The 25,357-nt window shown below is 45.0% G+C and overlaps 1 protein-coding gene across 1 annotated transcript; it reads right to left on the reverse strand.

Moving 5' to 3' along the window:
* Positions 1 to 1,083: 1,083 nt before the first annotated feature.
* IER3 (immediate early response 3) lies at positions 1,084 to 1,987 on the reverse strand. The gene has a single exon (XM_056541137.1). It carries the CDS (start codon positions 1,902 to 1,904, stop codon positions 1,416 to 1,418), a length of 489 nt encoding a protein of 162 aa, XP_056397112.1. The 5' UTR covers positions 1,905 to 1,987; the 3' UTR covers positions 1,084 to 1,415.
* Between the last annotated feature and the right edge of the window lie 23,370 nt (positions 1,988 to 25,357).

The raw sequence follows: 25,357 nt of genomic DNA on the forward strand, positions 1-25,357 counted from the left end.
CCCGTACAGATGCCCACCCCCCATGTATCAGGGCCCAGTACAGATGCCCACCCCCATGTATCAGTGCCCAGTAGATGCCCACCCCATGTATCAGAGCCCAGTACAGATGCCCACCCCCATGTATCAGTGCCCAGTACAGATGCCCACCCCCCATGTATCAGTGCCCAGTACAGATGCCCACCCCCTCATGTATCAGTGCCCAGTAGATGCCCACCCCCTCATGTATCAGTGCCCAGTACAGATGCCCACCCCCTCATGTATCAGTGCCCAGTACAGATGCCCACCCCCCCATGTATCAGTGCCCAGTACAGATGCCCACCCCTCATGTATCAGTGCCCAGTACAGATGCCCACCCCCCCTGTATCAGTGCCCAGTACAGATGCCCACCCCCTCATGTATCAGTGCCCAGTACAGATGCCCACCCCCCATGTATCAGTGCCCAGTACAGATGCCCACCCCCTCATGTATCAGTGCCCAGTAGATGCCCACCCCCTCATGTATCAGTGCCCAGTACAGATGCCCACCCCCCCATGTATCAGTGCCCAGTACAGATGCCCACCCCTCATGTATCAGTGCCCAGTACAGATGCCCACCCCCCATGTATCAGTGCCCAGTACAGATGCCCACCCCCCATGTATCAGTGCCCAGTACAGATGCCCACCCCCCATTTATCAGTGCCCAGTACAGATGCCCACCCCCATGTATCAGTGCCCAGTACAGATGCCCACCCCCATGTATCAGTGCCCAGCACAGATGCCCACCCCCATGTATCAGTGCCCAGTACAGATGCCCACCCCCATGTATCAGTGTCCAGTACAGATGCCCACCCCCCATGTATCAGTGTCCAGTACAGATGCCCACCCCCCATGTATCAGTGCCCAGTACAGATGCCCACCCCCCATGTATCAGTGCCCAGTACAGATGCCCACCCCCTCATGTATCAGTGCCCAGTAGATGCCCACCCCCATGTATCAGTGCCCAGTACAGATGCCCACCCCCTCATGTATCAGTGCCCAGTAGATGCCCACACACCCCCTGGCATCATGTCTATATAGGAAAAACTCCTGACACAGGAAATACGTTTCAACCATATTCATTTATTTTAAACACAATATTAAATATTATTTTCACACATTAAATATTTCATAAATATTATTAATATCCATAATATAAATAGTCTTAGTTACATAAATAAAGTCATAAGACGCTCAGTGCAAACGATTCAAGTGTCAGTCCATGTTCAGACCCTGCGGTTTTATTAGTGCATTGTCCTTATTGAAGTCTCCTCTGCAGTGTGGCCCCCAGGGGCCCTTCCATGCAGTCCCTTTAGCTGTAGGGTTGTCCTGCCCTCTCTTGCAGGGGCTCAGCTCCAGGCTGTAGTGTATAGTCCCTCAGGATGATGGGGGTGATGGTCCTCAGCGCTGATGGTACACCCAGCTCAGGGTGGCATCGTGCAGCTCCAGGCTGTGGTTGGTGAAGGGCACCGGGGGCTCCGGGGTGACGGGCAGCAGGGCACACGGCTGTGGGAGTAGTTGTACACCGGATGATGGGAGTTCCAGCTCCTCCGGTACCGCATCCTCGCAGCAGATCTGAACGAAGACCAAGAGGCAGAGCAGGTAGAACCAGCGCAGGGGCCGGTCAGTCTCTGGGGGAGGCAGGTAGCGCCGCACTTTGGCCGGATACAGGACCCTGCGGGGTCTCCTCCCCTTGGCCCTCAGGGGCTTCACGGGGGCCACAGACTGCACATCGAAGGTGAAGATCTCCGGGTGGCTGTTGCGGGCCGGCAGGCGGGGGAGCACCCGGGGCGGCTCACTGTCAGTGTCGGAGCTGCTGTCCTGGAAGCAGAGGACGGGCAGAGGGTTTGGTCTCCGCCGGAGCATTTTGGAGCCGGATTCCAGGCACATAATATGAGGTGAGTGCGGTTTATTATTGGTGCTCTCAAATCGCCCAAATGTGGTGAGAATGTGGAGAAGGAGCGGAACGAGGATTTATATACAGGTGAGGTGAGGACGCCCCCTTCTGGAGCCACCAATCAGAGGCGGCCGGGAGACAGAGGGGCGGGGACAAGGACGAGCGGAGATTGGGTGACACCAAACTGTCTGAAGCCTAGGTGCCACAAACCTGGTGCCCCTGATGAGGAATGCGGCACAGACCCCCGCGCTTTATACCACCCCCCCTCCTTACAGCATTACCTCCTCCTGCTGCAGGGAGCTAAGGGGTTAACTGATGGGTTAGAGAGGAGGTGGGGCCTTAGCGCAGGAGGAGAACGGCGGGAAAGAGAATAAGTGAGTGTATACAGAGTATATAGAGAGTACATGGTGAGTGTATACAGTGTATACAGAGAGTACATGTGAGTCTATACAGTGTATACAGAGAGTACATGGTGAGTCTATACAGTGTATACAGAGAGTACATGATATACAATGTATACAGAGAGTACATGTGAGTCTATACAGTGTATACAGAGAGTACATGTGAGTCTATACAGTGTATACAGAGAGTACATGGTGAGTATATACAGTGTATACAGAGAGTACATGATATACAGTGTATATAGAGAGTACATGTGAGTCTATACAGTGTATACAGAGAGTACATGTGAGTCTATACAGAGTATATAGAGAGTACATGGTGAGTATATACAGTGTATACAGAGAGTACATGGTGAGTATATACAGTGTATACAGAGAGTATATGTGAGTCTATACAGTGTATACAGAGAGTACATGATATACAATGTATACAGAGAGTACATGGTGAGTATATACAGTGTATACAGAGAGTATATGTGAGTCTATACAGTGTATACAGAGAGTACATGATATACAATGTATACAGAGAGTACATGGTGAGTGTATACAGAGAGTATATGTGAGTCTATACAGTGTATACAGAGAGTATATGTGAGTCTATACAGTGTATACAGAGTATATAGAGAGTACATGTGAGTGTATACAGTGTATACAGAGAGTACATGGTGAGTATATACAGTGTATACAGAGAGTACATGATATACAATGTATACAGAGTACATGATATACAATGTATACAGAGAGTACATGATATACAGTGTATACAGAGAGTACATGATATACAGTGTATATAGAGAGTACATGTGAGTCTATACAGTGTATACAGAGAGTACATGTGAGTCTATACAGTGTATACAGAGAGTACATGTGAGTCTATACAGTGTATATAGAGAGTATATGTGAGTCTATACAGTGTATACAGAGAGTATATGTGAGTCTATACAGTGTATACAGAGAGTACATGTGAGTCTATACAGTGTATACAGAGAGTACATGTGAGTCTATACAGTGTATACAGAGTACATGGTGATTATATACAGTGTATACAGATAGTACATGTAAGTATATACAGTGTATACATAGAGTACATGGTGATTATATACAGTGTATACATAGAGTACATGGTGATTATATACAGTGTATACATAGAGTACATGGTGATTATATACAGTGTATACATAGAGTACATGGTGATTATATGCAGTGTATACAGAGAGTACATGGTTAGTAGACACAGAGTGCAGTATACACGGTGCACAATATACACGGGGTGCAGTATACACGGGATACAGTATACACAGGGTACAGTATACATGGTGCAGTGTACACAGGGTGCAGTATACACAGGGTACAGTATACAGGCTACTGTATACACAGGATGCAGTATACACGGTGCAGTATACACAGTATACATGGTGCAGTATACACAGGGTACAATATACAGGGTGCAGTGTACACAGGGTGCAGTATACACAGGGTACAATATACAGGGTACAGTATACACAGGGTACAGTATACAGGCTACTGTATACACAGGGTGCAGTGTACACAGGGTGCAGTATACACAGTATACATGGTGCAGTATACACAGGGTACAATATACAGGGTGCAGTGTACACAGGGTGCAGTATACACAGGGTACAATATACAGGGTACAGTATACACAGGGTACAGTATACAGGCTACTGTATACACAGGGTGCAGTATACACAGGGTGCAGTATACACAGGGTGCAGTATACACAGGGTACAATATACAGGGTACAGTATACACAGGGTACAGTATACAGGCTACTGTATACACAGGGTGCAGTATACACAGTATACATGGTGCAGTATACACAGGGTACAATATACAGGGTGCAGTGTACACAGGGTGCAGTATACACAGGGTACAATATACAGGGTGCAGTGTACACAGGGTGCAGTGTATACAGGGTACAGTATACAGGGTACAGTATACAGGCTACTGTATACACAGGGTGCAGTGTACACAGGGTGCAGTGTACACAGGGTGCAGTATACACAGGGTGCAGTATACACAGGGTGCAGTATACACAGGGTGCAGTATACAGGGAGCAGTATACACAGGGTGCAGTATACACAGTATACAGTATACATGGTGCAGTATACACAGGGTGCAGTATACACAGGCTACTGTATACACAGGGTGCAGTATACACAGGGTGCAGTATACACAGGGTGCAGTATACACAGGATACAGTATACAGGGTGCAGTATACACAGGGTGCAGTATACACAAGTTGCTGTTGTCTGGGTATTTGGTGCAGATAAGGTGCCAGGTCATTCTTATACAATGGAGGGTGCCCATGTATGTAGGGCAGCGGGTGCGGTCTGTGGTTTGCCGTATATATAAACATTGTATGACTCCATAAACCCCATCAATAACCCTGCACCTTATATATCATCAATCATATATACAGACTGCACCACTACAAGTCCCAGCATGGCCATTCCCACAAAGCCTGACCCTTTATGATCACCCGGCTTTTCCAGACCCCTGAATGAAGACTTTATCTTCATACATCCCCCTCTCACATAAATGCAGATTTGCCGTATGGCGGTGTAGGAGAGGACAGTAAGGGAGGGCGGCCATATTGGGTGTCCATCGCTATTCTGTTATCTATGGGATTATTAATGCTGATGACCCGCTCTGGCGGGTTGTTTTCTGTACACACGGGTGACTAGTCACACGCTGGCGGCTCCATCTGCCTCGCTCTGGATCTCCTGCTCTAGATTGCAGTTAAAAGAAAATAAACAGGATTTGGGGTTAAATATTTAACCACTTCAGTGCCGCAAGGCACCTGAAGGAGTTTTGGGCACGTAGGGCATGACCATCCGCCGGCACAGTACAGGCTGTAGAGCAGGGGTCTCCAAAGTGCGGCCCTCCAGATGCTGCAGAACTACAACTCCCAGCATTCTGCCAGCTGGTTTTTACGTCCATTAGAGATTATGGGGGAGATTTATCAAAACCTGTGCAAAGGAAAAGTTGCCCATAGCAACCAATCAGATCGCTGCTTTCATTTTGCAGAGGCCTTGTTAAAAATGAAAGCAGCAATCTGATTGGTTGCTATGGGCAACTGGGCAACTTTTCCTCTGGACAGGTTTTGATAAATCTCCCCCTAAATGCACTATTGGGGAGATTAATCAAAACCTGTGCAGAGGAGAAGCGGAGCAGTTGCCCATAGCAACCAATCAGATCACTGCTTTCATTTTCAGAGGCCTTTTCTTAAAAATGAAAGCAGCGATCTGATTGGTTGCTATGGGCAACTGCACTGCTCGTTCCCATTAAATTCAATGTCATTCAATGGTGAGGCATTAGGGACATAAAATAAATGGATTTTAAAGCATAAAACGCACATTTAGCTTCATAATATGTGTACAAATGCATGGTGTGTACCCGGCCTTAGAGTTTTGCGCAGTAACGCTTCCCTGGTATATATAAATGTGGTAATGTCGCTGGGATGGGAGGTGTACGATAACCGGTTCCTCTCATGATACATTGACATTCATTGTGCTGTTAAATGGCGGTATTACGTCTCTTGCCTAACTGTCAGTAAATGTCACTTTCGTTAATGGAGCGCGTCTGACGTGCGGCTGCATGGCGTCCCCGTGTCGTGGTGGTGACGTCGCCACCGTTGGATGTGACTGTGGTAACCTTTGGTGCGGTGAGGTAAGCGGGCTGAGGCGCTTTGTTGTGTAGACACGAAGAGACCGACGAGAGCCGCCGCTGTCGCTTTGATGTCAGTGACACGGGGAGAACAATGGCGTGTGACGGCATAATTCGTCTTTTCTGAACTCATAAACAAAGCAATGGAGCGCGGAGGCCACATGAAACGCAGTAATGTGTGAACTTCTGTCACCTGCCCCAACGCGTTACGATTGCTACTAATTCTATTCTTAGTTTTGTCTGGTTCTGGGAAAGCTCTGTGACTACCAAAATGGCCACCATTACAGATCCCAGGGGGTTGTTACTCAGCTTTCTTGAAGTCCTGAATGCCTAGTCCTGTGTTTCCCAACCAGAGTGCCTTCAGCTCTTGCAAAACTACAACTCCCAGCATGCCCAGACAGCCAACGGCTGTCCGGGCATGCTGAGAATTGTAGTTTTGCAACAGCTGGAGGCACTCTGGTTGGGAAACACTGCCACGGACAGTCGCTCCATTCCTATGGCGGACTCTGGGTCCGTTTTCAAAATCGTTGTGGGTCCCGGCAGTCAGACCCTCAGTGATCTTATACCTCAACTCTTATCGGTGGTTGTTGTACAAACTTCCTTTAATCCGCCAAGTAGTATAGAAATTCTGATAATCCAGCGCGCCTCTGATTACGATAAAGCAGCATTTTATGTTCTATTTTATATTCTATAATATTTTTTATAGTATATTTTATATTATTTAAATTGATATTTTAAATGATGTTTTAGATTATATTAAATTGCAAATGTTATATTTTAGATTATATTATTTTAGATTAAATTATATATTTAGATTTTATATTATATTTTGAAATGATATGTTAAATTATATTTTATATTTAGATTTTATATTATATTTTAGATTTATCTGATATTTTATCATTTACATTATACTTTAGATTTGATATCATTTTATATTATATTTTATATCATTTTATATTATATTTTAGATTATTTTAGAATATATTTTAGATTATATTTTATATTCAGATCACTTTCCACTCCTATTAATATTTTATATGTTATATTTTAGATTATATTATTTATTTAGATTTTAGATTATATTTTAAATTAAATGTTAAATTATATTATATATTGTATTTTACATTTGTTTTATGTTAGATTTTAGATTATTATTACATTTGATATCATTTTTATATTATATCATATTTTTATATTATATTTTATATCATTTTATATTATATATATATTTTTTTTAGAATATAGCTTAGATTATTTTATATTATATTTTATATTATTTTTTATTATATTTTAGTTCAGCTCACTATCAATTCCGTGTAAGTTATATATATATATATATATATATATTTTTTTTTTGTGTCCATCAGATAAACCCCAATCTCTCAAACCTTTTAATGCCGGATTAAAGGACATTTTACATTTAAAAAGTGTCTGTAAGTATTATACAGCAGTGATACAATATAAGATGCAGAATCTCGCACTGCATACCGCCAAAAACAGGCAAGTCCTTGCTCAGTTTGATAATTTTGTGTATTTTCCATAACTATAACTGGAAGAAAAAAAATAAAAAAAAATTATGAAATAAATAAATAAAAATAATAATTAAAAAAATAATAATTAAAGAAAAAAAATATATTTTTTTTAATTTTAATGTTTTTTTTTTTTAATAATAATAATAATAATAATAATAAAAATAGTTTATAATAAACTTGTAACCCAAACCCTAGAAGCCAGAAACAGCATAGACTGGAATTAGATGGAGCTTCTCAAAAAGTTTTCTCCAGGCGCATGTCTAGTTCCATCAGCCTCCAGTAGGGGGCAGCATTGTGCTTCATGCTGAGGCTTGGAAAGGAGGCTGAAGTTTTATATATTTTCTTTATTTTTTTTATGCTTGAGTTTAAACACATTGTGCAAGAAGTGAATTGGATTGTTACAGCGATGAAACGCGATAGGGCTGGCGTGCTAGGAGCTACAGACAGGCGGTCACGGGCCAGCGGGGTGAAGCCATGCCGGCTGTGTCACAATCATTATAGAAAAAAAAAAAAAAACTTCTGTTAAGTAACAAACCGCAGGGATGGATAAGAGGGATAAATAAAATAAAAAATACGCTGTTGCGAAACTACCACTCCCAGCATGCCGTCAGCCGCAGGCTACCAGGGCATGCTGGGAGTTGTAGTTTCAGCAACAGTGGATTTTTTTTTAAATTATTATTTCTAATTTTTTTTTATTTTTTTTTGTGATTATCGGCTCAAATATTCTGTCTAGTCACATGACCATCTCAAGGGCAACTCCACCCCAAACTAGAAATCTGATTTTCCAATGGTTGGTTACTTCTCATCTCTCTAATTCATATTTCCTGTTGTAGGAAATTTTAAGAAAAAAAAAATTGGTATTTGATCCAATCCAGCCAAAAAGTGAACAGGGAGTAAAGTTTGTATAGAACATGGCTCTCTAGTGCCACCTACTGGTCCTCTGTTACCTTAAATTGTAAGTATTCATTTTCTGTACAGCAACCCTACAGGCGATGTGAAGCATTACAGTCATTAAAATAATTAGGTTTGGTTGTCCTAAATAACTGTGGACCTCCTGAGATTGCAAAACTACAACTCCCAGCATGCCCGGACAGCCGTTGGCTGTCCGGACATGCTGGGAGTTGTAGTTTTGCAGCATCTGGAAGTCCAAAATTTGGAAAGCACTGTTCTAAATTTGCCCCAAATTTTATTCTTCAAGAGTATTTGCCCCAAGGTCTCAAGTAATAACACGTCAGGTAACATATAATTTACCCAGATTACCAGTGCGATGTCCAAACAGGACGACGGCTGGGAAAGTGTTACATAAAAGGGGACTATTATTACCCCGCAGTGCGGTAGGAGGGTTGGGGTGTTAGACACCTGGCCTTTGGGGTGTATCCATTACTGGGAAAATCCACGTGACTCCTCGACTCTGCTTCCCTGCGAATCCTCCCAAAATGCGACCCAGCCCTGCGATGCTGTAATTATAAGCTTCCATGTTATCCTATAGATGACACCTACACCCTTCTGATTTACAGCAAAACATTGCAGGGAAACATAGGAAAGCTGGGTGAGAGGCATCATGGCCGATGTCAGAGCCCTGAATCGAGGTGTTATCCAGCTTTCCCAGACTCTTGATTGGAAAATGGTAGACTCGCTAAAGGCCATTAAAGCTCCTTGGGGGTCAGTGAATTCTAAGTGAACTATGGTGAGGAAGTACATTTACTGGGGGGTGTCCGCAGGGTGGGGGATCAGTATACTGGGGGTGTCTGCAGGGTGGGGGATCAGTATACTGGGGGTGTCCGCAGGGTGGGGGATCAGTATACTGGGGGTGTCTGCAGGGTGGGGTATCAGTATACTGGGGGTGTCTGCAGGGTGGGGGGATCAGTATACTGGGGGTGTCTGCAGGATGGGAGGATCAGTATACTGGGGGTGTCTGCAGGGTGGGGGGATCAGTATACTGGGGGTGTCTGCAGGGTGGGGGGATCAGTATACTGGGGGTGTCTGCAGGGTGGGGGGGATCAGTATACTGGGGGTGTCTGCAGGGTGGGGGGATCAGTATACTGGGATTGTCTGCAGGGTGGGAGGATCAGTATACTGAGGGTGTCTGCAGAGGGGGGGGGGGATCAGTATACTGGGGGTGTCTGCAGGGTGGGGGATCAGTATACTGGGGGTGTCTGCAGGGTGGGGGGGTCCGTATACTAGGGGTGTCTCCAGGATGTGAAGATCAGTATACTGGGGGTGTCTGAAGGGTAGGGGGATCAGTATACTGGGGGTGTCTGCAGGGTGGGGGATCAGTATACTGGGATTGTCTGCAGGGTGGGGGGATCAGTATACTGGGGGTGTCTGCAGAGGGGGGGATCAGTATACTGGGGGTGTCTGCAGGGTGGGGGGATCAGTATACTGGGGGTGTCTGAAGGGTGGGGGGTCAGTATACTGGGGGTGTCTGCAGGGTGGGAGGATCAGTATACTGGGGGTGTCTGCAGGGTGGGGGGGTCCGTATACTGGGGGTGTCTGCAGGGTGGGGGGATCAGTATACTGGGGGTGTCTGCAGAGGGGGGGGTCAATATACTGGGGGTGTCTACAGGGTGGGGGGGTCAGTATACTGGGGGTGTCTGCAGGGTGGGGGATCAGTATACTGGGGGTGTCTGCAGGGTGGGGGGATCAGTATACTGGGGGTGTCTGCAGGGTGGGGGGATCAGTATACTGGGGGTGTCTGCAGGGTGGGGGATCAGTATACTGGGGGTGTCTGCAGGGTGGGGGGATCAGTATACTGGGGGTGTCTGCAGGGTGGGGGGATCAGTATACTGGGGTGTCTGCAGGGTGGGGGATCAGTATACTGGGGGTGTCTGAAGGGTGGGGGGTCAGTATACTGGGGGTGTCTGCAGGGTGGGAGGATCAGTATACTGGGGGTGTCTGAAGGGTGGGGGGTCAGTATACTGGGGGTGTCTGCAGGGTGGGAGGATCAGTATACTGGGGGTGTCTGCAGGGTGGGAGGATCAGTATACTGGGGGTGTCTGCAGGGTGGGGGGGTCCGTATACTGGGGGGTGTCTGCAGGGTGGGGGGATCAGTATACTGGGGGTGTCTGCAGAGGGGGGGTCAATATACTGGGGGTGTCTACAGGGTGGGGGGGGGTCAGTATACTGGGGGTGTCTGCAGGGTGGAGGGGTCAGTATACTGGGGGTGTCTGCAGAGGGGGGGGGGGGTCAGTATACTGGGGGTGTCTGCAGGGTGGAGGGGTCAGTATACTTGGGGTGTCTGCAGGGTGGGGGGGTCAGTATACTGGGGGTGTCTGCAGGGTGGGGGGGTCAGTATACTGGGGGTGTCTGCAGGATGGGAGGATCAGTATACTGGGGGTGTCTGCAGGGTGGGGGGGTCAGTATACTGGGGGTGTCTGCAGGGTGGGGGGGTCAGTATACTGGGGGTGTCTGCAGGGTGGGGGGATCAGTATACTGGGGGTGTCTGCAGGGTGGGGGGTCAGTATACTGGGGGTGTCTGCAGGGTGGGGGGTCAGTATACCGGGGGTGTCTGCAGGGGGGGTCAATATACTGTGGGGTATTTCCAGTCGTCCCCAGTGATCAGGTTGGAATGAGGCTGCGCACCCTGCATATAAGGGTCTGTTCACACTGTGCAGCCAAACAGGATTTTATTGCCGCGATGGTTGTGAAACAGCAGTAACATTTTGCGACTATCGGGAACTCAAAGCAGCACAAAAACCTGGACTGCAAATCAGTGGGAATTACAGCAATAAACACTGTGTGAACAGACCCTAACACCTGAACATGCCCTAAAACAGTGTTTCCTAACGAGGGGGCCTCCAGCTGTTGCAAAAATACCACTCCCAGCATGCCCGGACAGCCTTTGGCTGTCCGGGCATGCAGGGAATTGTGGTTTTGCAACAGCTGGAGGCACCAATGATGGGAAACACTGCTCTTAGCCTGTGTTTCTAAGGTAAGATTCTTTCTGGTAAGCGAGCGTATCTAAGTGTATCCAAGCATATCAGGTGTGAGACTGTCTACTTAACTGTTGCATTTAAGCCCTTTATGTGTAATGCTGTTTACGGAGCCTGCATATCTAAGCCAATCATGTGTGATACTGTCTGCTGAGCTGGTGTAGCTAAGCATATCAGGTGGAATACTGTATCTAAGCCATATGTGTGTGTGATACTTTTGCAGGTGAACTAGTTTAAGCCTTTCATATTTAATATTGATATCTGAGCTGGTGTATCTAAGTTAATCTTGTGTGATACTGTCTACTTAACTGTTGTATCTAAGCCTTTCAGGTAATATTTTGTCTGCTGAGCTAGTGTATCTAAGCCTATCAGGTGTGATACTATCTGCCGAATCAATATATATCTAAGCTTGTCATATGTAAATTTTAACTGCCGAGCTGGTGTATCTAACCCTATCTAGTTTAATACTGTATGCAGAGCTGGTGTATCTAAGCCTATATTGTGTGATACTGATTGCTGAACCATTATATCTTAGTCTATCCTGTGTAACACTGACTAGTTAGCTGATGTATCTAACCCTATCGTGTTTAATACTGTCTGGATTGATAGTGTATCTAACCCTATTATTTATAATACTGACTCCTGCGCTGATGTAGCTAAGCCTGTTGTATATAATATGGTATGCAAAGCTGGTGTATCTAATCCTATTGTGTATAATACTATGTGGAGTGCTGAAGTATCTAAACCTATTTTGTATACTACTGTTTGCAGAGCTGGTGTATCTAACCCTATTGTGTATAACACTACGTGCAGAGCTGGTGTATCTAACCCTATTGTGTATAACACTATATGCAGAGCTGGTGTATCCAACCCTATTGTGTATAATACTGTATGCAGAGCTGGTGTATCCAACCCTATTGTGTATAAAACTATATGCAGAGCTGGTGTATCTAAGCCTATTGTGTATAATACTATATGCAGAGTTGAGGTATCTAACCCTGTTGTGTATAACACTATATGCAGAGCTGGTGTATCTAAGCCTATTGTGTATAACACTATGTGCAGAGCTGAGGTATCTAAACCTGTTGTGTATAACACTATATGCAGAGCTGGTGTATCTAAGCCTATTGTGTATAACGCTACGTGCAGAGCTGAGGTATCTAAACCTGTTGTGTATAACACTATATGCAGAGCTGGTGTATCTAACCCTATTGTGTTTAACACTATATGCAGAGCTGGTGTATCTAACCCTATTGTGTTTAACACTATATGCAGAGCTGGTGTATCTAAGCCTGTTGTGTATAACACTACATGCAGAGCTGGTGTATCTAACCCTATTGTGTATAACACAACATGCAGAGCTGGTGTATCTAACCCTATTGTGTATAACACAACATGCAGAGCTGGTGTATCTAACCCTATTGTGTATAATACTATATGCAGAGCTGAGGTATCTAACCCTATTGTGTATAATACTATATGCAGAGCTGGTGTATCTAAGCTTATCAGGTGTGATACTGTCTACAGAGCTGGTGTATCTAAGCCTTTCAGGTGTGATCCTGTCCCATGAAATGTTACTGCCCCCTGTAGCCTGTGAATGGCTCCTGCAGTGGTTTATGTAATCCTTATTGTAGGGAATGATTAGTTATGTCATTCTTTAATATGATCTTTAATATTTATCTAGATCAGTGTTTCCCAACCAGGGCGCCTCCAGCTGTTGCAAAACTACAACTCCCAGCATGCCCGGACAGCTTTTGGCTGTCCGGGCATGCTGGGGGTTGTAGTTTTGCAACGGCTGGAGGCTCCCTGGTTGGGTAACACTGATCTAAGCAGACAGGACCTCCTCTGTGATCGGGGTGTTGGTTATCGAGTGATCAGGGTGTATTCCGCTTGTTGCCATGGAGCAGAGAGCCGCCATAGCGTGCGGGTAAAAAACGGCGTCATCAGGAGTGGATTAGATCCATCGATAGCGATGCCTTCAATGTTTATACGGACGATCAATATCTCATATTATACAACTCATTACCATATAATTATCATATAATTACCATATCATTATCATATCATTATCATATCATTAACATGTCATTATCATTATCATAGGAAAAGTTGTTATAATTATTGAAAAAAATATCAGTTTACACCAGTGTTTCCCAACCAGGGTGCCTCCAGCTGTTGCAAAACTACAACTCCCAGCATGCCCATTGATTTATTTGAATATTACCGGTTTCATCCATTTTACAAGCCTCTTGTATGCTAGTACAGTACTGCGCAAAAGTTTTATGCAGGTTTGGAGGAAATGCCGCAAAGTTAGGGCAAGTTTACTCTGCGGAAAACAGAAACAGCTGTGTAGGAGGCTTAAAACTGGGCAGAGAACAGCCAAACTCTGCTCCAAAGGTTAGGTTGTGGAAGACAGTATCATGGCACAGGTCATACACCATGGAAAGACACAAGGTAGTTAAACTGCATTATCAAAGTCTCTCCTGGGCAGAGATTTCAGAGCAGAAAAGGGATTCAAGATGAGGACCATCAGGTCTGGACTGGCAGAAACCTGTGCTACCCAGGTACCCTATCTCCTGTTCAGAGATACTCTGTATCAGAGTTTTGCTGTTCCTTACCCAAATTTAAGCCTCTTACACAGCTGTTCTTGTTATAGTGAAAGATGTTTCACTTACATATGAAAATGACCATTATCCCGTTTGGTATATTTGGTTAATCATACACCTGACTAAAGTCCAACAAAATCCCCGACTTTGTGCAAGTGTGTCTTGAAGATTTGAATGCTGATCCGACTAAATAATAATCACCATGTTATGTCACAGTATTGGAGATAAGGACCATGTGATGTCACAGTATATGTGATTGGGACCATGTGATGTCACAGTATATGTGATCGGGACCATGTGATGTCACAGTATATGTGATCGGGACCATGTGTTGTCACAGTATATGTGATCGGGACCATGTGATGTCACAGTATATGTGATCAAGACCATGTGATGTCACAGTATTGGTGATCGGGACCATGTGATGTCACAGTATATGTGGTCGGGACCATGTGTTGTCACAGTATATGTGATCGGGACCATGTGATGTCACAGTATATGTGATCGGGACCATGTGATGTCACAGTATATGTGACCGGGACCATGTGATGTCACAGTATATGTGTTCAGGACCATGTGATGTCACAGTATATGTGATTTGGACCATGTGATGTCACAGTATATGTGATCGGGACCATGTGATGTCACAGTATATGTGATCAAGACCATGTGATGTCACAGTATTGGTGATCGGGACCATGTGATGTCACAGTATATGTGGTCGGGACCATGTGTTGTCACAGTATATGTGATCGGGACCATGAGATGTCACAGTATATGTGATCGGGACCATGTGTTGTCACAGTATATGTGATCGGGACCATGTGATGTCACAGTATATGTGATCAAGACCATGTGATGTCACAGTATTGGTGATCGGGACCATGTGATGTCACAGTATATGTGGTCGGGACCATGTGTTGTCACAGTATATGTGATCGGGACCATGTGATGTCACAGTATATGTGATCGGGACCATGTGATGTCACAGTATATGTGATCGGGACCATGCGATGTCACAGTATATGTGATCGGGACCATGTGATGTCACAGTATATGTGATCGGGACCATGAGATGTCACAGTATATGTGATCGGGACCATGTGATGTCACAGTATATGTGATCGGGACCATGTGAGGTCACAGTATATGTGATCGGGACCATGTGAGGTCACAGTATATGTGATCGGGACCATGTGATGTCACAGTATATGTGATCGGGACCATGTGAGGTCACAGTATATGTGATCGGGACCATGTGATGTCACAGTATATGTGATCGGGACCATGTGATGTCACAGTATATGTGATCGGGACCATGTGATGTCACAGTATATGTGTTCAGGACCATGTGATGTCACAGTATATGTGATTTGGACCATGTGATGTCACAGTATATGTGATCGGGACCATGTGATGTCACAGTATATGTGATCGGGACCATGTGATGTCACAGTATATGTGATCGGGACCATGAGATGTCACAGTATATGTGATCGGGACCATGTGATGTCACAGTATATGTGATCGGGACCATGAGATGTCACAGTATATGTGATCGGGACCACGTCATGTCACAGTATATGTGATCGGGACCACGTGATGTCACAGTATATGTGATCGGGACCATGTGATGTCACAGTATATGTGATCGGGACCATGTGATGTCACAGTATATGTGATCGGGACCACGTGATGTCACAGTATTGGTGATCGGGACCATGTGATGTCACAGTATATGTGATCGGGACCACGTGATGTCACAGTATATGTGATCGGGACCATGTGATGTCACAGTATATGTGATCGGGACCACGTGGATGAATCTCTCGGTGTTGTAGGTGTATAGTGTGATTTAGCCGGGGCTCGGGTGAATCACCGTTTGGTATGTGGTCTGCACTTTGGTGTTTGCTCTGTGGTTTGTTTGAACAGGAGCAGATGTTGAAGTCCTTGTCATAAAGGAATCGTCTTCATTCACCTCCTGAGATTACAAATTGTGTGAACCCTCAAGTGCTGGAAATAAGATTGTGGTGAAGTTATGGAAACACTGTGTTACTGCCGGAGAGATTCGTCCTTGTCTACATTGTCTCTGGAATTACGTGTCAGATATTTAGGAAATCTGGAACGGAGTGAACCGTCCATTGTGTGTCAAAAAAAAGGATCTTTCCATTACCTCAGATATAAGTTATTGTCTGTAAATTCTATCAATTCTCTGACGATGTTCAGTTTTAACACTGCTAAATGCTGCTATAGGATCATGGGTAAAGATCCAGCTAGAGGTCATAGGTCAACTAACCCAGGGAGAAGAAAAACCCAAGATGCTGCCGAAAAAAAGGAAACCGCTATGGACTGACAACCTGCACTAATATGTGAGCACTGAAATAGGCCCCAGCATTTTACGCTAAGCAGCCCATCTCGGTCATGGGTGTGGCTTTAAATGGAAGTAGTGGTGGCAGACCCCTTTATATGGTAATAGTAGTGGCAGACCCCTTTATATGGTAATAGTAGTGGCAGACCTCTTTATATGATAATAGTAGTGGCAGACCCCTTTATATGGTAATAGTAGTGGCAGACCCCTTTATATGGTAATAGTAGTGGCAGACCCCTTTATATGGTAATAGTAGTGGCAGACCCCTTTAAATTGTAATAGTAGTGGCAGACCCCTTTATATGGTAATAGTAGTGGCAGACTCCTTTAAATTGTAATAGTAGTGGCAGATCTCTTTATATGGTAATAGTAGTGGCAGACCCCTTTAAATTGTAATAGTAGTGGCAGACCCCTTTATATGGTAATAGTAGTGGCAGACCCCTTTAAATTGTAATAATAGTGGCAGATCTCTTTATATGGTAATAGTAGTGGCAGACCCCTTTAAATTGTAATAGTAGTGGCAGACCCCTTTATATGGTAATAGTAGTGGCAGACCTCTTTATATGGTAATAGTAGTGGCAGACCCCTTTATATGGTAATAGTAGTGGCAGACCCCTTTATATGGTAATAGTAGTGGCAGACCCCTTTATATGGTAATAGTAGTGGCAGACCTCTTTATATGGTAATAGTAGTGGCAGACCCCTTTATATGGTAATAGTAGTGGCAGACCCCTTTATATGGTAATAGTAGTGGCAGATCTCTTTATATGGTAATAGTAGTGGCAGACCCCTTTAAATTGTAATAGTAGTGGCAGACCCCTTTATATGGTAATAGTAGTGGCAGACCTCTTTATATGGTAATAGTAGTGGCAGACCCCTTTATATGGTAATAGTAGTGGCAGACCCCTTTATATGGTAATAGTAGTGGTAGACCTCTTTATATGGTAATAGTAGTGGCAGACCCCTTTATATGGTAATAGTAGTGGCAGATCTCTTTATATGGTAATAGTAGTGGCAGACCCCTTTAAATTGTAATAGTAGTGGCAGACCCCTTTATATGGTAATAGTAGTGGCAGACCCCTTTATATGGTAATAGTAGAGGGCAGACCACTTTATATGGTAATAGTAGTGGCAGACCTCTTTATATGGTAATAGTAGTGGCAGACCTCTTTATATGGTAATAGTAGTGGCAGACCCCTTTATATGGTAATAGTAGTGGCAGACCCCTTTATATGGTAATAGTAGTGGCAGACCCCTTTATATGGTAATAGTAGTGGCAGACCTCTTTATATGGTAATAGTAGTGGCAGACCCCTTTATATGGTAATAGTAGTGGCAGACCCCTTTATATGGTAATAGTAGTGGTAGACCTCTTTATATGGTAATAGTAGTGGCAGACCTCTTTATATGGTAATAGTAGTGGCAGACCTCTTTATATGGTAATAGTAGTGGCAGACCCATTTAGATGGTTGTAGTAGTAGAGGTAACCCCCTTTAGGTAGAAGTAATAGGAGCTGCCCCTTTTTGGTGGTTGTAGTAGCAGCAGCCCCCTTTAGGTGATAGTAGCAGCAGCAGCCCCTTGTAGGAGGTGGTACTAGTAGTAGTAGCCCCCTTTAGGTAGTAGATCTAGTTGTACCAGCATACTCACCTGACTTCCACACAGTTTAGAGCGTAGCACTCATGCGCAGGAGCACAATAAAAGGGATATTCAGCCTCTTGTGGCTGCCTGCATACTGCAGGTGACCACAAGAACAATTGACAGGGTGAGGAGTCAATTGCTCCAGTGTTTTTCCAAAATACACCTGATACGCCACATGAGTGACATTTTTGTCATTTACTGCCACATGAGTGACATTTTTGTCATTTACTGCCACATGAGTGACATTTTTGCCTGGACTAATAAGAACAATAGGAGCCATCTCTGGCCCTGGGCATTTCTTGTTTTAGAAAATAATTTGTAAAAGTGCATGCTCCCCCCGGGCTGTTGGAAATACCAGTGTATCCCTAATCATATGCTCCTGTAGGCTGTAAGCATCAGTGAGTGCCATGTTCCAGCCGTGTGTTCACAGCCTCTATGCTGGGCTATGTCCCCTTCCTCCCTCACACTAGGACAGCTGAATGAGCAGCCAAGAACACAATAAATCAGGTAGAAAAAGGAGGTTTTGAATAAAAAGAAACACACGGATAGTGTCAGTGAGAGTCAGGGACAGATGGGTGGGGGGATTAAGGAGAGTTTAGATCATGATAGGTACTGTTTAAGGAGCCTGTAACAGTAAAGTGGTCAGATTATTCAATACAATGTAATGCAGATATGTGACTTTTGATGAACATTATAATAGGGAGCAATAGTGCACATTCATCTGTTCCTCTGGCTCATTAACTGTTGCACAAACTACAGTTCCCAACATGCTTGGAGTTGTAGTTTTGCACCAACTGGAGAGCTGCAGGTTGGGGCGCACACTGCAGTATTTAGAAGACACGTTCCGTTTCATCCCAGTGGCAGTATACGTCTCTGGCACGTGTCCCTGATATGGCACCTACCCACAATAATGACGCCACCTGAGAAGAGTCATAAAATAATCTGATCCTTTCTTAACCAGCTCATAAATTTTAATGATGACAAAAGAGCAACAATGCACATTATCTCATACACGTAACACTCCAAGGTTTATATAACATTGCCAGTCTTTCTACCGAACTAGGTAATTTCTCCGCTCAGTGTCCCTGGACGTGCATCCCAGTGCTGCAACGCACAACCCGGTTTCTCTGTCCACAGGCGTCTCGATTCATTTCGAGATCAGACATTGCACAACTATCCAGGTTATGTTTTAATGAAGGTTCTGAATGGACAGTTCCATCCTGGTGTTCCTTCCATTGACTAGTCCACCTCTAGCGCTCTTTGAGGTTTCAGTCATTACTTAAGTCATAATACATAGATCTTGAGAAGTTCAATATGGTGGAATTACCCAAAGTTTCTGATACACGAACCGAAAAGTGTCCAGCCGACAATGTTCCTGAATCGATGCTGGTGTTGGCATGTTTTGGGAACTTCACGGCATTAGAGTCATGGGCAACCAAAGTCTTACGAACCTCATGATCACCATCTTCTAAGAAGATCTGAAAGAAGACTATGGCCCCAAGTATGAACAGCCATTTCTTGGCCTTGTCCGTCTCCTGGCGGGGCAAATACTTTCTCACCTGAGCCGGATACAAGACCCTTTTGGGCTTTCGTTTCTTAAGAGACAGCCGACGGACAGACATTTGAACTTGCCTGGATCTTGAGGCTTTGCCCGGTGAAGAGTCGGCTCCCTTGGTCTCAGATGGTACCTTACAGTCCTTGCCACAGATTGGACTCCTCTCAGAGTGCAGGCACATTGCGGTGACCATGGACTTGAAGGTAGATGGAGGAGGTTGCACTTGTTGAGTGTTATCTGACTACATGGCTGAGTTGTCAGCTATAAATACCATCTTCAAAGGGCACAGCTCTCGAGAGGGGGAGGAGTTCAGCTCCTTTAATTTTGCTAAGTGTCGAATTAGCATGACAGCTTGGAATCAGCTCGAAAAAGGAGGAACATGTTTGTTTATTGAGTAAACATGGCTTTCTGCGCAGGTGCCCTCAGGTGGCTTAGCGGGATAATAACACGCTGCTCATGAAGAATGCCGTCTTATAGCCGTCTTTTGTCTTCTCGTCACATTCTTCTGACATGACTTCAGGTTTCCAATACGGCGGAGATGGGGTGCTCCATAAACAGAGAGATGGTTGTCTGGGATGGAAAGTTGGGTTGTTAGGAGGACGGGTCAAGGTTTAGAAGAACTCAAAAAAACAAAACACTAAATTGATAGGCAACTCTATAACCGCTAGACATACAGATAGAAACAAGATGGTGGGGTCCAGCTCACAAAAAAATAAAAAATAAAAAGTAAAATATAGCTTGTAGTGTCATTAAAACATGGACAGAAATGAACAAAAAAACATAACAAGTGCGTTAACACGACTCAACGCGTTTCAAACTTCAAACGAGTGCTTAGTCATGGCTTTGCCATGACTAAGCCATGCGTTGAAAACACAGCGCCATGGCTAAGCCATGCGTTGAAAACACAACGCCATGACTAAGCCATGCGCTGAAAACACAACTTCGACGCGTTTCGAACTTCAAATGAGTTCTTAGTCATGGCTTCGCCATGACTAAGAATTAGTTTGAAGTTCGAAATGCGTCAGCGTTCTGTTTTTAATGCACCTATTGTGTTTTTTTGTTCTTTTCTGGCCAAAAAATTAATTTAAAATTTAAAACATAGCTTTTACTGTGTCATTAAAACATAGACAGAAAAGAACGAAAAAACACAAGTGTTAAAAAAACAGACGCGTTTCGAACTTCAAACGAGTTCTTAGTCATGGGTTTGCCATGACTAAGCCATGCGTTAAAAACACAACGCGATGACCACGCCATCCGTTCAAAACACAACGCCAACGCGCTTCGAACGTCAAATTAGTTTTTAGTCATGGCTTTGCCATGACTAAGCCATGCGTTAAAAACAGCCACATCCGTGTCAACCAGTGTCCGTATTGGGTGGTGAGCTGAACTAATTTTTCTTTCTTTATTGCTAGACATACCGGTGCTCATTGCCATGGCTGCAACCGCGCACAACACATATGTGGTAGGCCTCAGGGGTAGGGGAAGTACAGTCAGGGATTTGCTTTTGTATATCAGGGGTTAATGTTAACCCTATAGTTCGTGACGCCAGGTTAGTATACTGAGATGACTCTCCGTCCTAACGCCGCCCTTCCCAGTAACGATAGGTGCATAAGGATTAAGACTGAAGGTCCACAAGGTAGTTGAATTTGAACTTGCATAAACTTTACTTAACGGCTTGCGGTGCATCCACAAAGTAGTAACAGTCTCAATCAAACAGTCTCTCTATACTTCAATGACTGACAGATGTTGCGGACCTTGACTTTTTAGATAATAGTCTCTGAATTCAGGGTATATTGCGAAGATACGTCCGGATTTAGGGGATAGATAAGGTCCGGTGGTCTTGCAGAGTGTTTAGGGATACACACCACAATTTGGAATAGAACAGCCGTCGCCGCAAGGCTAAGGCCTAGACTCACTGATGACGGGAGTGCAGATCCTTTCTCGTCAACAGCCAGGAACCAAGAGAGAGATCCTGCCATGCTTCCCACCGGTAATTAACTATTTATGTACATTTTATACAGTTAAACGTCCACAAATAAGGAGCCAGGACTCTGGCTATGGGGACCTATAAACAGGTACCGTATAGTATGCGGTACTGGGACACCACACATACAACAGCATACTGCCGCTAAGGCATGTGACCATTGAACTTTTGGGTTATTTTGAACAGTATTTCTGTGATTAGGTTGAGATGTTGAGATATGGAGACTGTGGAGGCCATTGGATTCCAGTGACCTCATGTATGAGATGTCATGTGACATGGGGCATCATCCTGCTGGAAGTATCATCAGAAGATATAGGGTCTACTGTGGTCATAAAGGGATGGACATGGTGAGTAACAATACTTAGGTAATCAACCTACAAAATATAGAACAATTACCACTACAAGCCACAATACAGTGGTCCCTCAACATACGATGGTAATTTGTTCCAAACGACCCATCGTTTGTCAAATCCATCGTATGTTGAGGGATCCGTACAATGTAAAGTATAGGAAGCTGTACTTACCTGTCCCCGCCGCTCCGGACCAGGTCCTCACCGCTCCCGCTGCTGTTCCAGGGGCTCCTGATGCTGTCCCGCTGCTCCGGTGTCTTCTTCGCGATCCTCCGGTGTCTTGCGCATCTTCTGCAGGGTCCGGGCCTCGCTTTCTGGTGACGTTATTACGCTGCTGCGCCGGCGCGGCGTGCGTAGTGACGTAATAACGATGCCGGAAAGCAAGGCCCGGACCCTGGAGAAGATGCGCAAGACACCGGAGGATCGCGAAGTGGACCCGGAGCAGCGGGAATAGGTAAGCAAACCTGCCAGGGATGCTTAAACTGCTATCCGACAGCAGCTTAAGCATTTTGCGCTGTCGGATAGCAGTTAATGCGATGGCCCCGACATATAAAAGCATCGTATGACGATTTTATCATGTGTCGGGGCCATCGTAGGTCGGGGGGTTACTGTACTAGTATCTGAATTGCAAGGTAAACATACCAATCTATAACCTACAAACAGTTCCCCCACATTAGGTGCAGTATAGTCCCCCACATTAGGTGCAGTATAGTTCCCCCACATTAGGTTCAGTATAGTTCCCCACATTAGGTGCAGTATAGTTCCCCCACATTAGGTGCAGTACAGTTCCCCCACATTAGGGGCAGTATAGTTCCCCCACATTAGGTGCAGTATAGTCCCCCACATTAGGGGCAGTATAGTTCCCCCACATTAGGTGCAGTATAGTTCTCCACATTAGGTGCAGTATAGTTCCCCCACATTAGGTGCAGTATAGTTCTCCACATTAGGTGCAGTATAGTTCCCCTACATTAGGTGCAGTATAGTTCTCCACATTAGGTGCAGGATAGTTCCTCCACATTAGGTGCAGTACAGTTCCCCTACAGACATACAGCCTTCAGCCATATGCAGTGTATGGTTGGAGGCTGTATGCCTGTTTACTGACCCTACTTCAGTGTTCCGGCCACCGCTCCACCGGTACTGGGACCGGGGTAACGATCTACTGCTATGGCCTATGGGCCATAGCAGTAGGTCCTGGGACCGTAGAAGCGGATTCCACAGCGCTTACAATTATGGGGTACAAACAAAGACAAGTATCAGAAATAATATTACACAATAACTATTCAAACAAGAGGTGTGGGGATATGTTGAGGATATGTTGGGGATATGTTGGGGATATATTGAGGATATGTTGGGGATATGTTGGGGATATGTTGAGGATATGTTGAGGCCAATTAGAGACTGTTATAGGCCTGTCTGAAGAGATGTGTTTTTAGGCCACGTTTGAAACTATGGATGTTGTTGTTGAGTGTGAGGGATTGAGAGATAGCATTCCAGAGAACTGGTGCAGCACGAGTGAAGTCTTGGAGACGGGAGTGAGAAGTTCGGATTATAGAAGATGTTAGTGTGAGATCATTAGCAGATCGGAGAGAACGTGTAGGATGGTAGACGGAGGTGAGAGAGGAGATGTAGGGAGGTGCAGCATTGTGGAAAGCTTTGTGTGTGTGAGACTGAGGATTTCGTACTGTATTCTGGACTGAATTGGTAACCAGTGTAGTGACTGGCACAGGGAGGAGGTGTCAGTGTAGCGACTGGAGAGGAAGATGAGTCTGGCTGCGGCATTAAGGATGGACTGGAGAGGAGAGAGTTTGGAGAAAGGAAGGCCTATTAGTAAAGAGTTACAGTAGTCGAGGCGGGAGTGAATCAGAGCAATAATGAGAGTTTTAGCAGATTCAGTAGTGAGAAACGAGCGGATTCTGGAAATGTTTTTGAGATGCAGGTGACAAGAATGTGAAAGGGACTGAATATGGGGAGTGAAAGACAGATCAGAGTCAAGTATAACTCCAAGACAGGGAGCCTGCTGCCCGGGAGTTATGGTAGTACCACATACCGAGATGGAAATGTCTGGATTAGGTACAGTATCAGTTGATGGAGAAAAAACAAGAAGTTCTGTTTTAGAAAGATTTAGTTTCAGATATAAAGAGGACATGATGTCTGAGACGGCAGAGAGACAGTCACTGGTATTCTGTAGGAGTGCAGGGGTGATGTTGGAGGAAGAGGTATAGAGTTGGGTGTCATCAGCATAGAGGTGGTACTGGAAACCAAATCTACTGATTGTTTTTCCAATGGGGGATGTGTAGAGTGAAAGGAGTAGAGGACCCAGGAACGATCCCTGGGGAACCCCGACAGCAAGGGGCAGAGGAGAAGAAGTAGAGCCAGAAAACGAGACGCTAAAGGAGCGGCCAGAGAGATAGGAGGAAAACCAGGCGAGAGCAGAGTCCTTGAGACCAATGGAGCGGAGACTACTGAGGGTTAGCTAATGTCATTGTTTACATTAACCACAGTAGTGAAACCATATTGTGATCCATAGGTGCAGGTCCTCCACTCCAACGTAGGTGCACAGCTGCACTTGGGGTTGAGCACCTTGTATCACCTTAGACCACGTCAATGTAATTGTTTGGAGTTGGTGATCCACAGTGTCAATAGCCGCAGACAGGTCCAAGAGAATCAGTAAAGAGAAATTTCCATTTGATTTGGCCATCAGAAGATCGTTAGTGACTTTGGTTAGGGCCGTTTCTGTGGAGTGAAGGGAGCAGAAACCAGACTGTAAGGGGTCAAGGAGAGAGTTCTCGGAGAGATAGCGGATAAGGCGGGAGTAGACCAAGCGTTCCAGGAGTTTGGAGATAAAGGGGAGATTTGAGACGGGTGGATAGTTGGCTGCACAGGACGGGTCCAGAGATGTTTTTTTCAATAGTCGGGTTATGATAGAGTGTTTGAAGGAGGAGGGAAAGACCCCAGAAGAGAGGGAGAGGTTAAAGATTTTAGTTAGGTGACAGCTGATAGCAGAAGAGAGAGCCTGGATGAGGTGTGAAGGCATGGGGTCACTAAAGCAGGTAGTGGGGCGCGCGGAGGAGAGGAGCCTGAAAACCTCATCCTCCGTTACAGGCTCAGTGATGAAGAGGAGACGTGGCTGGAAATTGGATCAGAACTTTTAGGGGACTGGGAGAGGATTTAATCACGAATGTCATAGATTTTAATTTTGAAGTATTTGGCCAGGTCTTCAGCACAGAGATCAGTGATTGGGGGCTGAAGGAGAGAGTTGAATGTGTCAATAAGGCGTTTTGGGTTGTTAGACAGAGAGGAAATGAGGGAGGTAAAATATGTTTTTTTGGCGAGATGAAGAGCGGAGTAATAGGATTTAAGCATGAATTCATAGTGAAGATAGTCTGAATG

Source organism: Hyla sarda, chromosome 9, assembly GCF_029499605.1.
Source record: "Hyla sarda isolate aHylSar1 chromosome 9, aHylSar1.hap1, whole genome shotgun sequence".
In the NCBI taxonomy this organism is placed as follows: domain Eukaryota; kingdom Metazoa; phylum Chordata; class Amphibia; order Anura; family Hylidae; genus Hyla; species Hyla sarda.